The sequence below is a fragment of the Thalassophryne amazonica genome, chromosome 12 (genome assembly GCF_902500255.1).
Source record: "Thalassophryne amazonica chromosome 12, fThaAma1.1, whole genome shotgun sequence".
Taxonomy (NCBI): Eukaryota; Metazoa; Chordata; class Actinopteri; order Batrachoidiformes; family Batrachoididae; genus Thalassophryne; species Thalassophryne amazonica.
The window spans coordinates 49,346,525-49,363,043 of NC_047114.1; the positions used below are offsets into that span (position 1 = coordinate 49,346,525).

At 41.0% G+C, this 16,519-nt stretch overlaps 1 protein-coding gene and 1 long non-coding RNA gene across 3 annotated transcripts in view; both read right to left on the minus strand.

Moving 5' to 3' along the window:
- Nucleotides 1–10,062: 10,062 nt before the first annotated feature.
- LOC117522165 lies at nucleotides 10,063–10,552 on the minus strand. The gene is made up of 2 exons (XR_004564158.1): nucleotides 10,505–10,552; nucleotides 10,063–10,273 (listed from the first exon to the last, which is right to left on the minus strand). It is a non-coding gene; the product is annotated as an uncharacterized LOC117522165 (long non-coding RNA).
- A 3,470-nt stretch (nucleotides 10,553–14,022) lies between these two features.
- Nucleotides 14,023–16,519, minus strand: part of slc6a9 (solute carrier family 6 member 9) — a 304,297-nt gene continuing 301,800 nt past the window's right edge. The window contains exon 13 of one of the 2 annotated variants that reach the window (XM_034183550.1): nucleotides 14,023–14,313. In XM_034183550.1, the coding sequence (XP_034039441.1) occupies nucleotides 14,092–14,313 (222 nt within the window). In that variant the 3' untranslated portion in view covers nucleotides 14,023–14,091. The remainder of the gene's footprint in view (nucleotides 14,314–16,519) is intronic. The other variant, XM_034183551.1, reaches the window with a different exon arrangement.

The following is a 16,519-nucleotide window of genomic DNA, read 5'->3' on the forward strand; positions in this document are numbered from 1 at the left end:
GACTTTTGTGCTTATTTGATGCATCATATAATTCATTATCATGTTCATTATCACATGTCCTTCTAACCCAGTTGGTGGAATTCCATAAAAATTCACAAAAGGGATACACAATATACAATGCAAAACTCTGACCTGACATCGTCAAGAGGACAAAATTGGATATTCTAATCCAATTACATTTTTTCCATGAATCTGACTGGTTAATCCTGTGAGATTTTAGACCATAAAATATCACGTGGATGGTGGCAAAATGTTTGACATTTCACATTTAATGTTATTCTGCGCCCTGGCCGCGCACGCTGCTAGGCAGATGTAAATAATTACACTGTCACTTGAGGGCGACAGAAACTAGTGCAGCGTGAACGATGCCAAAATGCGTGGATTTAATGGATTTAACTGGATTGATTGATGGACTTACCGTGGATTTAATTCAATGCAGCCAAAAGGTCGACAAATCTGTGGGTCTGCTAACAGAATTTCCAGTTTGGCATGAAGACGCTGTTGCTCCGGTAAGCGTTGACGAGCCGACCACACCCTTTCATAACGATTCGCCGACCGAATTACTTCCAGAAAAATAAACCGTGCAAACAATGGGAATAACCCGCTGTATCTGATGATTTGGTAAAAAACTAAATTTACAACCGTAAAATCCAGCATTGATGTCCGCAAATCATCAGACACAACAGTGTTATTCCCTAATTGGAGTATTGTTGGTGACATTCTAATGTAAACAAACAGAATGGGGGAAAAAAAATCGAGAGCAGAAAAATTATTAAGGTCATGTCCATATAACATACGAGAAGTTGATAGCAATTATTGTGACAGGCCTAGTTCTGCAAAACATATTTCGTTGCTCTAACTTTTATGTAACAGATTTTGTTTTAATAAATGCAGAAATGTGTGCTTGTTTCATTATGCTCGCTGTGTTTCTTGTCACAGTATTTGAAGTTATGTGCTTTATTTCAGTCTCTCTGCATTGTAGCATTCATCAACACCATTTATTCCCATAATGTGCCAGAAGTATCCTGAGTGTCAGCATCAATCCATCTTGTGTGTGTTTTTTTTAATTATTTATTTTGGAATGCTATAAAAAATGTGCTCTTCTAAAACTATGTCTAGTTTTAGTAAAAAGGTGCAGATTTAGTATGAAATTGTGCTTAACTATTGTTAAATGTGCTGTAAATTCAATCGGGTAACAACATAAGGTTACATTTAACAACGTTATGTTGATGTGCTCAGTGCTCAGAACTGCACACACCACCAAGACGTTTAAGGTTTAATCTGGATCTGTTCATTCACTGATTTGTTTTTTTCACGGGAGTTGGCAAAAGATTGAGCCTGGCATGCAAGATATGCAAGATAATTTGATTTTTTTGGTAAATCCAGAAAACGGGGCTAACACTGGAAAATTTCAAACAATTCTTTGATATGGGTTTACAGGGTAAGAATGTGCCATGAGTGCTCTTCCTTCCAATGGGCTGTCATCCCCCAAAATGACATATGATGTCACAACAGAAATTAGAAGATATACTCAGGCAAGCACCCGCCTCTGTCTCGGCAAATGCCAGTCTTTAATATCTCTGACTACAACAGGGGAAGGCCATTGGATGTCATTCCACATTTTTGTGATGTCATAAGGAATGAATCTTATCTATCTTGCAAGCCTATAGAACTCAGATAAAGATACAAAAATGGAATATTGATATGGATTGTGCAGATCACCAGCAAAACTTAAGCAGCTCTCCTCTTAACCCAGCAACCGTGCCTCTGGAAAATATCAATGAAATCCATCTGCTTTGGGAATACAGTATGTCCAATGACAAACAAACAAATGTGATCACATAACCTTCACCCTCCTCCGGCAGTTGGAGGAGGCAATAAAGCAGAAGCTACAATGTGAAACAAACACTGGAACTAGACACGACAGCCTCAAATCTGTGTCCAAATGCAAAACAGGCATAGAGCACAGATCTGAGCCCTGTTCTTCATAAGTCATGTAAAAGATTCAAGATAAAATGGCTGGTCCAGAGTCTGCTAATCCTGACTACACCAATCTGGTTTCTTTGATTCTTTGAAATCAAGTTAGGATTTGATACCTACACAATCTTTTCTATCACGTGTACACTACTAATCTATAGGCTGAGATACAAATCCAGTTGGGTCTGCTTCAGGTTAATTGTATGTGTCCTTGTACGAGACACTTTGGACTCTATCTTTCACCGTGGTGCAAGGTAGTCTACCACTCAACATAAGTAAAAAAAAAAGACCTGCAATTTTACAAGGTCGTCATCAACATCATCTAGAAATTCTGCACAGGAAGAACAGGGCCCTGATCTTCATGTCACTGTCTAAAGGAGGAAAAAGTAAACATTTTTCATGTGTTTATTATATTAGACCACCAAAACCTAATGTAAACAGTTAAACTCCAGCCATACCTCAGGATCGCTCATTTATAACTGATTGTACCATTTTGAAAAACTCATGATTGATGCCCCTTTCTTTTCACTCCCTCCAACATTATCACAACATCAAATTGAAGTCAAAGATAAGGAATAGAAAACAATTAATTGTTAATTAAAATTCAGAAATTTTTAGCTATTTGATTTTTTTTTTTTTTTTTTACAAAATAAACAGGCTGTATTATTATACCCCCGTCACACATAGCCAGAATAAGGCCGGATGGCATCAGAATGACAATTCGGTCCACATCCAAAAAGTGTCGAACTGCAGTTCGAAAACCTTCTGACAGCCATCTGTGAGAATCCACACAGTTGGTTCCAATCAGCCGGTGGCCCCGAGTGTGTTGCACATGTTCAAAACCCTCCAGATGCCGTTGAGATGGGACACCTATCTGACGTCGGTCCATGTGCGGTCTGAGCACCATCTGACTGCAATTTACATATTCTAATGGCGGAAAAACAGGATCCGAAATGATTTGAGCATGTATGAGGGAAACTTGAGATGGATCTGTCATGGCAAAGCCTGCTGGTATGACCTGCATGTGTCATGTATAATTATGTCCACCTACAATGTCCCCCTTTCGGAAGCACAAAGGATTTGCGTGCACGCCGCTGCAAATCTGAACAGGTTGTTATATCCACAACAGGCCGTACAGTACAGATATCTGTCCAATCCTTTCCATGGGTGACGTAAATAATGTGAACTATTGTCTCCATCATATCTCTATATACCACGGGCAGCTGTGCCTCTCTGTGGTCTCATGTGCAGTAACGCATCAGGTTCAGAGCTGAATGGATCTCACCACTGTAATATATGATCACCTGCTAACTCTGTAGGAGATATGACATGAAACTGTTGTGCCAGGCCATGACAGCAGTAATAAACATGAATCTCACCTCCAATAACAATCCAGTCTCATGGCATGTCGTGATTCAGGAGCACAAAATATACATTAATCTATCAGTTTGTGATATTGTGACAAAAAGCGCCTCATTTTCGTCATGGCAGCACAAATTCATTCTCATTCATTCTGTGATGGCTGCACAAAATTAAAAGTGAAGCAGGGGGGTTGGGGGTGGTTATAGTTATGGTGGGGGGAAGAAGTATGGTTAGGTTATGGTTAAGGTTAGGGTTGGGGTAAGAGTAGGGTTAGTAATAGAGAGTTAAAAAATCCCGTCCCGAAAATTTGACTCATTTCGTGATGGGAGCACGAAAAAAACAAAACAAAACATGAGACTGGGCTGCCAATAACAGCCCCAGAGTGTTTCACAGTGCAGGATGGATGTGGACCTGGGACTGCAGCCTGTTATTAAAATCCTCTCACTCTGCTGCTGTGTGCTGTAACCAACTGCACAAAAATAAGTCCCATGTGACAATCCAACCATTGCGGTGTACAGAGTTGTGTTGTGCTGTTGAAGTGAGCCAAAACACACAAAAAAAGAAATTAAAGTTCCCTGGAAAGGCTGCGTCTGACACATGGGACAGCATGGCTCACTGCCAGCAATGTCCAGTAGCTGACAACGGCGCACACGTGCGCACACACGCCACGCACGCATGTGTGCAGCACATGCACGCACACGCATAGCTGCTCATTCAGCCGTTATGAACACACACAAACACACCCAGTGATCATGTCATCAGTCCAGCACCTAGTCTACGCACACACGCATGTGAGGTCAGTAGCGCTGGGAAGTGGAGGACGAGCGCAGATGTGACTACATGAGTGAGTGATGCTGGCTTTGACACATTTGGCGTGAGTCTGGTCCATACATTGGTTGTACTCCAGTGTCCAGTACCGGCAGGGACTGTGCAAAGAGAGGAACACAGCGCTGCCTCCCACTCCGATCCCGTGTTTGCCAACCAGACATTTGGAAATCAGGCAGTCTTCACCGTCTTTTATGGCCATCTGACTGCAGTCTGTGTCATCTACCTGTTGTCCACAAACACTTTGGATGTCATCGTGCAGGTGTGGACGAGATAATCTGGATGCGTTCTGACATGGCTGACCACGCCTCTTTCCCTCCCGACTGCATCCGATTATGGCAATATTTGCCGTTTCGGGCTGGTTCCTGCATATTCTTGCTATGTGTGACGGGGGCTTTACTGTTACATTATAATAAAGAGTAAATCTAATTTAAAAATACTATACAGCTAAAACAAAACTATATTGTTCAGATAACAATGAATAAAATGCTATATAATCTGTGTGCGCATGGGTTTAAAAAATCTGCATTTTGAGGCAAAGAACCTCTGTGCCTTCTGTATCTCCATCCGTCACAGCTCAGAGGTTAAGAAAATAAGATATGTCAAAAGGTTAAAAAGGCTGCCAGACTCAAGGCCATATCAGCCTCTCTGAGATATATGTTTTTGGTAATATGCGTTAACACTAAACATTACAAACACTATAATCCATGGGAGACAAGACATTCACCAATTTTGATCTTTTTCCTAAGTGCATCCTCTGCTCAATGGCCCAGGTTCTCCTTCATATACCATATCTAAAATAAATTTCACTCTGAAAAAAACTACTTGGAAGACTTTAGAAGAGGTGGCACTTCAGTACAGAATTATGTTGACCTGCTTTTGGGTATGTGTAGATGTTTTAAACACTGTTAGATGGTTTTCCTCCCTATGCTTGTAACACACCCCCTAAATGCAGCAGCATACTGTATTTCATCATCAAACTTAGACAAAAGCAGCTTATAATTCGGTTCCAAACCGAAGTCTGTCAGATAAGATTATATGACCCTTTACACACTTTTTGGGAAAATGGGACACAAGCTGGAAAACGACCTGCACACCGGAGATACTTTTATAAATATACTGACAGACTGCTTTTGTCATCCTTGTTTTCTGTACTGTTATGTTGTTGTTACACATGCACACCACTACACACGTGGACAATCACGACATGAGATTAGTTTTGCTTTCCAGTTGTTCCAGTTACAAAGCCAAGTGATTAGTTAGGTGGACTCCCCCACTCCTACTTGTTACCCACCACCCACTTATTTTTGCATTGTTACAGGAAGGTTCCATGCCTTTTCCACAACCCAGTCACTCTAGCCCATAAAGTCTGCAGCCAGCTTTAGTCAACACAAGGTTTTCACAAGTGAGGAAGAACATCAAACCACAAATGTGTTACTGCACTGGGAACCTGAGAAATGAACAGTGCAATTTGTTTTCACCTGTTAAAAAACACTGCATTTGTGTGTCTGAACCTGTGAGTGATGCAAAGTATACAGTACAGTGAACCATCAAATCTAATCAATAGAGCAGGATCTTACAGAAATATTTGCAGGACAACACCTTCCCAGAGGGCTTCAGTCACAACAGCGGGTACAGGCAACCAGTAGGATTTCCTTGAAATACTTGAAATACTCATGTAGCCTTGTTCACTGTCCATCAACTACAGTACTACATCCTTGCCTGCAATTGATGCCTTTTATTTTGCAAATGTACCAGTGGCCATTGTTCTCCTCCATAGCATTAAAGGTGCATTATGGAGTGTTTGTTTTTCTTACATGTTAATCACTTTTTTAATATCTATGTGTGAACAGCAATGTGACCTGTGATGGACTGACAGCCTGTCCAGGTTGTACCCTGCCTCTCACCCAATGGCTGCCGGGATATGCTCCAGCTCCCCCGACCCTCAATCGGAATATGCAGGTACAGAAAATGAAAGAATAAGTAAATGAATGAATGAACACATTGTAACCCCCAAAATGTGTCATTCACCAACTTTCTTGCTTGCTTATAACAGCCTGTATACTGTTCTCTGTGCAATGGGATCTGGTTGGATTTCATGAAACAAGCCACTGGCTTATGTAGCTGTGGTGTTTCTAAATGTTCAAGTGTGTCATGCCCTGAATATACTTTCTATGGTCTTACCCTATGATTTAAGCAGAAACAGTTTAGCCAGAATCTATTGCATACCTAACAATCAGCTTCCAGAACAACACAGACCCTAGTAAGACATAAGAACACAAACAAATTATCTGCTAAAGCCTGTCATGCCAAACTGGAAAGAGAATGTCAGGAAACAATGTGAATCAACATAGGCATGGATATAGGAAAATAAAGCAGTTTCTGTTTGGTGTTGAGAATCAAATCCAACCCCAGTTTGGCTTTTATTCTATTCCATCATACTAGACAGATACGATAACATTATCGAAAAATGTGAATACAATATGATTTTGTTACCTGAAGTAACTAAATTTCCACTCATTTTATTGCACCAAACAAAATATTCTCTTGGGTGGATACCATCTATTCATTCACCCAAATTCAGAGGCATGTTCTGTCTAGTGAACTTGTTTAGTTCCTATTTATGTTTCATTTTTAGTACTAGGGGAGCTACGACCACTACCTTTGCACCCCCCCCCCCCCCCCCCACACACACACACACACACACACACAGGACTAAACCAAACCAACTGTTTTAGGTTCCTTAGATGACCCCAAAACACAATCAGGATGTACTCAAGATTAAAAATTGGCCGGAAAGCCAGTTATCCAAGAGGGCCACTAAAATAGTTCTTTTTTACTAAAACACCTTTACACAACATATAAACAACTTAAATATCACAGAGATTCAATGGGACAACCATTGCAGATCACAGCAAACTCATTTGTGCCTAAACTAAATTCATTCATGGGTTTAAGATTCAAAATGGCATCCAAAATGACCACCAATAGGCCCTTATCATTAAAATACATAGCAGGAACAAATAATAGACTTAATAATAACAGAAACCATTTGTGTTTTAGTGAAAAAAACCCTATCTTGGTGGCCATTTTGGACGCCATCTTGGATAACTGGCTTGAGGCCAGTTTGTATTTATAGCCAATGTAACAAAATAACTGCTGTCAGATCCATGAAACCTTGGTCAATGGCCAGTTAGCTGGGTGACAATAGGTTGCATACTTGTTAACGTTGTCCCATGAACAATATATCTGAGTGAGTGGACATGTTAGATTTATATCTTGCCAAATTACTTGACTAGATACAGTAGCTTGATCCATGACAGCAACCAAATTACTATGTATTGTATGTATTAAGTATTTCTATCATGATACCAGTTAAATCTACTGTCTTCAGTATGACGTGTCTGTTTCTATAGATTGTTAGCTCATGAGTATGAACCAGTACATTGGTGCACATTTGTAAAGAGAGAGGTGAGAGTAGGGTGTTGGGTTGGCTGCAACTTGAATCTTTGCCAGTGTATGTTATCATCAAACTCCATCATGCACCTTTAAGAAAATATAATCATAAAAATCCTTCTCACCGCAGTTGTAGTTTGAGGCTTATATACACTCAACATGTACAAGCTTGCCATGGCAATACTAGACCTTAAAATACATTTTCAACTGTTCTTTGTATGGGGCAGAATGATTTTACAATATACATCCAACATGTTGCAAAATTAATTATTTGTGGGTTTCTAAAATTAGTCCAGGGTTAAAATTATACATACAGCATTGAAAATATACATAAACCCACTTAGATTATGAATTCAGTGGTGCTGAAAGTACCAGAATGTCTTTTAACTTGCCAAGACCTCTTATATTTCTCATGCTTAAGACTGATGACAGCTGGTGGCTTCTCTGTACCAACATATGAAGGGTTTGTTAGAGGGCAATTGTTGGACTGAAAAACACAGTACAATAGGAAAGCCCATGGAGTTCAATGTAGATGTGAGATGAGACGAAATGAGAAAGTGGATCACAAATTTAAAACAAAAGAGGAATATCTCATGGAACAATATCAAAGTAACTGCAGATCTGAAGATCATCAGTTTGAATAATTATATATGAAGTAAGTTCATGTTATTGGGAAGAGTAGCCACTGTGCCTAGGTCTGGAAGAAGAACCAAGCTGTCACCCTCTGCTGAGAGCAAACAGGCTCAGATGGTTCAGAACAACCCAGGATGCACCAAAGCACAGAGCTGTCATGAAATGGAAGCCAAGTGAGTTGTACATCACATGGACTAAAAGCACTTCCTGAGGAGGGTGCGGCTATTTAACATCTGCAGGAAACTACTGTGAATGTTCCACCAGTCCACAGTAGCCAGCATCTTATTTCATACCGTGGTTACACTGACACCACATTCAAGAAGGACACATCCAGGCTGGACAAACTGTTCAGGTGGGCTGGCTCTGTGGTTGGCATGAAGCTGGACTCTCTGGTGACGGTGGCAGAGAAGAGAACACTGGACAAACTGCTGGACATTATGGACAATGCCAGTCACCGTCTGCACACCGTAAGAAAAAAAAAATCTGGACTATACTTAAAATTTGCGTCTGTGCTAGAAAAGACATTAATTTAATTGAACTTTCCCGATTCTGCCAAGCAGAGTTGTCAGACATCCAACTCAAATTCTGCCTGAAACTTGTTCACACAACCACAAGCATATGGTCAAGGTAAAACTTGCTAAGTGATATTCAGCTAAATATTTGGTGTACTCTATGTATAGCTTTGTCTCTGTATATAAAATCATGACCTGGTGTTGATTTCCAAAAAAGTAACAATAAATAAATGAATAAATATATAAATAAATATAACTTTGCACAAAATTCCTGGGTTTATTTTCTATTAAAGATGTATGTTGTACATATTTCTGCCCCAGAAACCAAACAGTCCAAAGAAATAATTGAAAGCCCAGTATTGCCACAACATTCATGTCCATGATTTGCATGGAAATATCTGACGGCAACTGTATCTATTATTTGATTCAAACTAACAGGATAATAATCTATAATCATCTGAACTTCACTCTCAGAAGCTAGAAAGTATTTCAGTGTCACCTCCCACAGCTATGCCATATTCAGTCCTTGTAGGCCTGAGGGATAGTCACTCTGTTAACATTTAAAATACTCAAGTTAAACATTTAATGTTCAGTTATATTCTTCTGCTGAGTTCTTAACCCATTAACAACAGCAGTAGAGGTCTTCACCAATCAAAATCAACACCAAAGATGAAATAGGCCAGTATAACACATATCCGTATTCAGATGAACACTTAGAGAACATGTGCCTCTCCCGAGGCCAAACTGTTCTGTGTTTATTTGTCCTTAATTAAGTTAAAGTGCAGGTGAGAAGTGCTGTAATATTCAAGTCCATTCTTGGTCTTGGGCCAGTCTCGCTACCTCCAAAGAACTGGTCTTTACTCAGTCTCGGACTCCTTGGAGGTGGCGAGATTGAGATAAAACCAGGACTGGAGTCAAGTACGACAACACTGCAGGTTAGAGTACTGTTTTAACAAAGGACAAATAACATAGAAATCAATAACACACAGATCTTGGAGTCACATCTGGCTCAAAATCTGGTCAACACTTCCTTGAAATGTCATGCTAACAATCAGATGGATGGGGCCAAAAATAAGATATCTTTGTTAAGGTAAACAGGCATTTGTCTAAAAGAAACCTAAGGTCAATAGGATCCAGCCCAAAATGGCCCAAGGATAAGTTGACAGAATTATTGTGGTATGGCCACAAATCCACCTAACATCAAATTTGACATATCTCATGTTATACTTTTGTATTGATATTAATTTTTAACATTCAAAAGAGGCCTTTTTGGGGGGGGGGGGGGGGTGGGGGGGGGTTAGCTTCAGCCAGAAATAACAAGCATAAAACAGTTGGAGTGCAAATACAGGCCTTTAACAAGTGCTTCAACAGACTTTCTTATTATGAACTGGTGTGAAGGGCAGATCTGGGAGCATGCTGGTGTTGCATGCTGCCAGAAACATTGCACGACAGAATCACCCTTGGTCCTGCGTGTCAACATCCCAGGCAGACAAACAGTCCATCCATACCTCTCATACAGTAAAAGTAAGTCCTTTCGGCTGCTCCCTTGTTTGCACTCGGGGTCGCCACAGCAAATCCAAGGTGGATCTGCATGTTGAATTGGCACAAGTTTTACGCCGGATGCCCTTCCTGACGCAACTCCACATTACATGGAGAAATGTGGCAGGGGTGGGATTTGAACCCGGAACCTTCTGAATTGAAACCAAGCGCATTAACCACTTGGCCACCACCCCTGCTACCTCTCATACAGTGCATCTGGAAAGTATTCACAGCACCGCGCGATTTCCACATTTTTTTTAATGTTACAGCCTTATTCTAAAATGGATGAAACTCATTTTTTTCCCTCAAAATTTTACACAACAGCCCATAATAACAATGTGAAAAAGATTATTATTATTATTTTTTTGCTAATTTATTAAAAACAAACAAACAAAAAAAACCCACTAAGAAATCACAAGTACGTAAGCATTTGCAGCCTTTGCTATGAAGGTCAAAATTGAGCTCAGGTGCATCCTGTTTCCACTGATCATACTTGAGATGTTTCTACAACTTAACTGGAGTCCACCTGTGGTAAATTCAGTTGATTGGACATGATTTGGAAAAGCACACACTTGTCTACATATAAGGTCCTACAGTTGACTGTGCATGTCAGAGCACAAACCAAGCATGAAGTCAAAGGATTGTCTATAGACGTTCAAGACAGGGTTGTCTCGAGGAACACATCTGGAGAAGGGTACAGAAACATTTCTGCTGTTTTAAGGTCCCAGTGAGCACAGTGGCCTCTATCATGAGTAAGTGGAAGAAGTTCAGATCCCTCAGGACTCTTCCTAGAGCTGGCCAAATATCTAAACTGGGTGATCCAGGGAGAAGTCAGATAGGTGGCCAATAACCCAATGGTCACTCTGTCAGAGCTCCAGCATTCCTCTGTGAAAGAGGAGAACCTTCCAGAAATACAACAATCCACCAATCAGACCTGTGTGGTAGAGTGGCCAGACAGAAGCCACTCCTTTGTAAAAGGCACATGGCAGCGCAACTGGAGTTTGCCAAAAGGCATGTGAAGGACTCTCAGACCATGAGAAACAAAATTTTCTGGTCTGATGAGCCAAAGACTGAGCTCTATGGCATGGATCCCAGACATCATATATGGAGCAAATCAGGCACTGCTCATCACCTAGCTAATAACATCTCTACAGTGAAGCATGGTGGTGGTAGCATCATGCTGGTGGATGTTCAGCGACAGGAACTGGAAGACCTGTCAGGATTGAGGGAAAGGTGAATGCAGCAATGTATAGAGACATCCTGGATGAAAACCTCCTCCAGAGCACTCTTGACCCCAGACTGGAGTGACAGTTCATTTTTCAGCAAGACACTGACCCTAAGCACACAGCTGAGATGTCAAAGATTGGCTTCAGGACAACTCTGTGAATGTCCTTGGGCCAGAGCCCAGACCTGAACCCGATTGAACATCTCAGGAAAGATCTGAAAATAGCTGTGGACCAATGCTCCCCATCTAACCTGATGGAGCTTGAGAGGTGCTGCAAATGGTAATGGGCAAAACTCCCCAAAGATAGGTGCATCAAGCTTGTGGCATCATATTCAAGAAGACTTGAGGCTGTAATTGCTGCCAGAGGTGCAACAACAAAGTATTGAGCAAAGGGTATGAATGCTTATGCACATGTGGTTTTTTATTATTTTTTTTTATAAGTTTTGAAAAATCCCCCCCCCCCCCCCCCCCCAAAAAAAAAAAAAAATCTTCATGTTGTTATTATGGGGTGTTGTGTGTAGGATACTGAGAGAAAAAATTAATTTACACCATTTTGGAATTAGTCTGTAACATAAAATGTGGAAAAAGTGAAGCGCTGTGAACACTTTCTGGATACACTGTATTTCAATCATCACCCTGCCACAGCTTGGTGTTATGTAGAGATCCTCTTGGCCTTTTCTAGCTGTGGGATCCTCAGCAGTGAGGTGCCTATGTGCTGGATCATGCTCAGTGAGCCACATAGCAAAAGTGTTGCAGCTGAAATTTCCTCTCTGCAGTACCGTACTCCAATTCATCTGCATTTCCCAAAGTAAATGTTCATTTAATACAAAGTCATTCCAGCACTACCCAAGGAACCTTCTGCAATCAGGACCACCACTGATTCCACAAAGATTACAGCATCATCCACAAAGTGAATCTTTCCTCAGTGACAAAAGCAAAGTTATTGGACTATACAGCACTATCAAACACTCAGTCCATGCCAGTATTGAACAGACTGAGACACAAGAACACATTCCTGACAAATGTCTGAAGTCACAGGGAAGAAGGCAGATATTCTGCCTCCACTCTCCATAGTATTCAAAGCGCCTCCAAGTAGGCCAACTCTGATGTCCTGTAACTTTTTGGTGATCCTGCAAATTCTTATGTTCTCCCATAGAGCAGCATGATTCAAGAACTCAAATGCTTTGTGAACATCAACAAAGGCTGCAAAGAAGCTGATATTCAAAACTGCAATCATTGAATAGTTGCAGAACTAGGACATGACCAATGTTTCACTCTTTGGATGTGAAGACAGAGTGCCTTGGTCCCAAAAGGGCAAGTAGCTGGGGTTAAATGATGTTCAGAATGACCCTTGCAAGGCACTTTCCTGGGACAGAGGGCAATGTAATGCCCCTGTAGTTGTTTTAATCCAGGCTATCACCCCTTCCTTTACAGAGAGAGGCAAGTACTTTCTTCCATTTTCTTGGGATGATACTTGTGAACAATGGCAACTTCAATTCAGTCCTTGCCAGCTTATTCATTTATTTATTTTTTGTCACAAAAGACAAGTTATGAAGGCATTTATAAATTTGGAATCCAATGCAAAGTTTGAGCCAGTTTGCCAGTCCAATCGGTAAAATGCCCACCCCTACTCAGATCTATCAAGCCTATCAGAAATATACACAGATTCATAACCCAAGACTGACTGATATTTGGATGTAATTCACCTTGCCTCTTGCACCAGATCTTGGGTTGTCATGCCTATGGGGACCCGTGAAGACCTCTAATAAGCAGCTTTAGCAACAAAGTCATAATTGTTGAGAAGATTTTGCCCTATGATCATGTGTAATACTTGTGCTCTCTACAGTACACATTTGAAAGAAACAGTATACAAATCACCAGGTTTAGTTGCAGGTTAGCTATAATTAACTAAAGTTGAGGTCACTGTGTGCTGTAAAATAAATGTACAGAAGAGTCCAGTTTTCATTGGAAACAAGATGTTAAAATGTACACTGCCTCTTTAATATTGTAGATGACTGTATCTGCTTCTTTCTCAGGCTATATTTTAACCTGTTCCCACTCTGTATGCTGCTAGTACATGCGCAGTTTACCGTTCTGATCTGCATTACAGCACCACTGTGTGTCACATCACAACAGGACATTGTATCTCCAGCTGTGAAATCGCTGTCAATGCCACATGAATGCCACTAAACAGAGGGCACTAACAGAATAAAGACAGCAGTGTTTGTCTGTCTGCGGCTGCATGAACAAAACCAATACATGCAGGACTTATTTCTGCACAACCTACTGTACCTCTGAGGCTAACTGCAAAATGAAGATGGCATTTACAAGTTTTCAAAAAAAGATAAGAGGATTTGGATGATGACTCAATTTTTTTCTTCTTTTTCTACAGACAACACATAGATACAGTAGATAGAAGAGGTTAGGATAGATATAATAAGCCCTTACAATATGTAAAGGTCTCCAGCGAATGGGATCTCCCCCACAGAGGACTGTGGGAAAGTGGGATGACATTGGAGGAGAAGGGAGGAGAAAGGAGGAGGAGACAGATCAGGGTGCACTCTATGCGCTAGGGTTGGGGTTGTTGTGTGTATTGGTGGAACCGTTGCTTCCCTGGATGGTGAGGCTGATCTCATCCTTTTCCTCTTCCTTCAGCTCTTCCTTCTCCTTTAAGGTGCGGGCTTCAGCAGTTTCTTCAGAGCCCATAGGGGCGTAACGGCCTGTGCGGTGCTCTTGCAGGGCGGGGCCCCACTTTGGATGTGCTCTGCAGGCGGCCTTCAATCGCTAAAACACACAAAGGTGGAGAAAGACGGAGGCATCATTCAGAGCAATGCCTGTATGAAGTAAATGTCACTCCCACGGATGTCTGTTGTGAGTTATAGTAAAACATGGGTGCAGCAGCAGGAGAACACCAGCCTCGCCAGTGCAGCATATAGAAATATTCAGCATCACTGCAGGTACCATTTTGTCACTGTCAAGCCCCAACCTCTATAGTGGAATTACATTGTAAGGGGTGTAATATTTTATAACTTTGGAAATTTCTTTATATATATTTTAAAGCTATTATAAATTGAAATCATAAATCATGATCATTGTGTAGATAGCACACCTTCTCCCCAGTCTTTCTCCTATTTTGTTCATGTCTGTTCCTTCTGCCTTTCTAATAGATTCAGGTGTGGCCTGGTGGACTTCCTATTTTGGCCCATGTCAGCATTTTTAAACATAATATTCTGTAGTTACTGTATATGCTATATTATTTTAAATCTGAATGTCTGGGCTTGTCCAGGTTGGCTAGTGTAAAGCCCAAAATGTGAATCTGCTGCAAACTGTGAATTATCCGCAAACCATTAATGAAAATTTACGCAAACTGTTAATTTTGGTGCTGTCCATGAATAAAATATTCCACAAAACATGGACGTAGGTCTTGCAAAACGTAAGTTGCAAAACGTGAATATCATTCATGATATATATTTTCTTTCGCTTTAAGTAGTTTACGGACGACAGTTTATGGATCAATTCCTTCAGGGAATCTTGATTGCAAACCCTATCTCTCCAAAAAAAAAAAAATTTAAATTAAATGCGGGTGGGGGTGTAACTACGGTGAGGCGGGGGGGAGCAAGCCCTGAGCGGGCACTTGCTGCTGATGTCAAGCACCGGCCCTGCTGGGTGTGACCCGCTCTAGCAACAGTGGCAGGTCGGGAGTTTGACTGGGGCGGTACACCTGTCAAACCATAATGCAGGTCTCCTAAGGCAAGCACAGGAAGGACAGAAACCTCCCATGGAGCAGAAGGGCAAAGTTTTCAGTATGAATACAGACCAAGAAAGCGGAGCCTCACGATCCTTCTGATTTTTTGGGTTTTAAGCAGGAGGTGTCAGAAAAGTTACCACAGGGATAACTGGCTTGTGGCGGCGAAGATCATAGCGACATCACTTTTTGATCTTTCGATGTTGACTTTTCCTATCATCATGAAGCAAAATTCACCAAGCATTGGATTGTTCACGCACTAATAGGGAACATGAAAGATCCCTGCACTGCCATGCAATGCATCATGCCAATGTGTCCCGCTTTGTCCCACTGGATGCCATGCTTTATCCCATTTGATGCTACCCTATATAATATAATTATTTCGTAGCCGATGACACATTTGCTCTCGAACTTGGCTAATGAAAGTGTCAAGGGGTGGTGCGAAGCCCCCTGGTGCAATGAAAGTGAGAGGCGTGCAATCATAATCCCACAGATGGGAGCTTCGCATTGGCTCCTCAGCCAAGCACATATACCAAATTGTGAAGAAATTCACGTTTGACGAGCTCTGAAATTCATGTTTGGGAGCCCTGCAAAACAAAGGGTTAACAAAGGGTTTCATGGAAGAACATTTTTATATTCTTAATCTAAATTTCTCTTATTTGTTAGTACAGTGAGTTGGTATGAGGATGCCATGTCAGAATCAATGAACTCTCCTCACTGCAGATAACTTTGTAAATGGCACGCATAAACATGATGAATGCAACCTGTGCATAAATCAGAGTGCGTTCACAGCTAAAGTGAACTGCCATAAATGATGCCCCAATTCAATTTCAATTTATAATGCTCCAACAACAAAAGCTGCCTCAAAGCGTCTCTCATAAAACAATTCAAAATCAAAATTAAACTGAGTGAGTAAATTAAGATACAAATACACAATTAAAAGACACAAGTAAACAATAAAACAGATACAAAAAATAAAAGCTATTCATAAGAAAGTGAGTAAAAATTCATTTTTAGTTTGACTTAAAAATGTCCATGGAATCTGACCAGTAGCGGTCCTAGAGTGATTTACTCCCCGGGCGAAACCCCCTGCGTCCGCCACGCACACTAACATGGCCACCACCTCCACCCCACCACCCATGAAAACACTAACTTCGTCCAGAACACCCACAATCCCACAAATTAACTCACAACAGCTATTTTCAAGAACAAATTTCTGGTTTTAATGCAATAACAAACACAAAC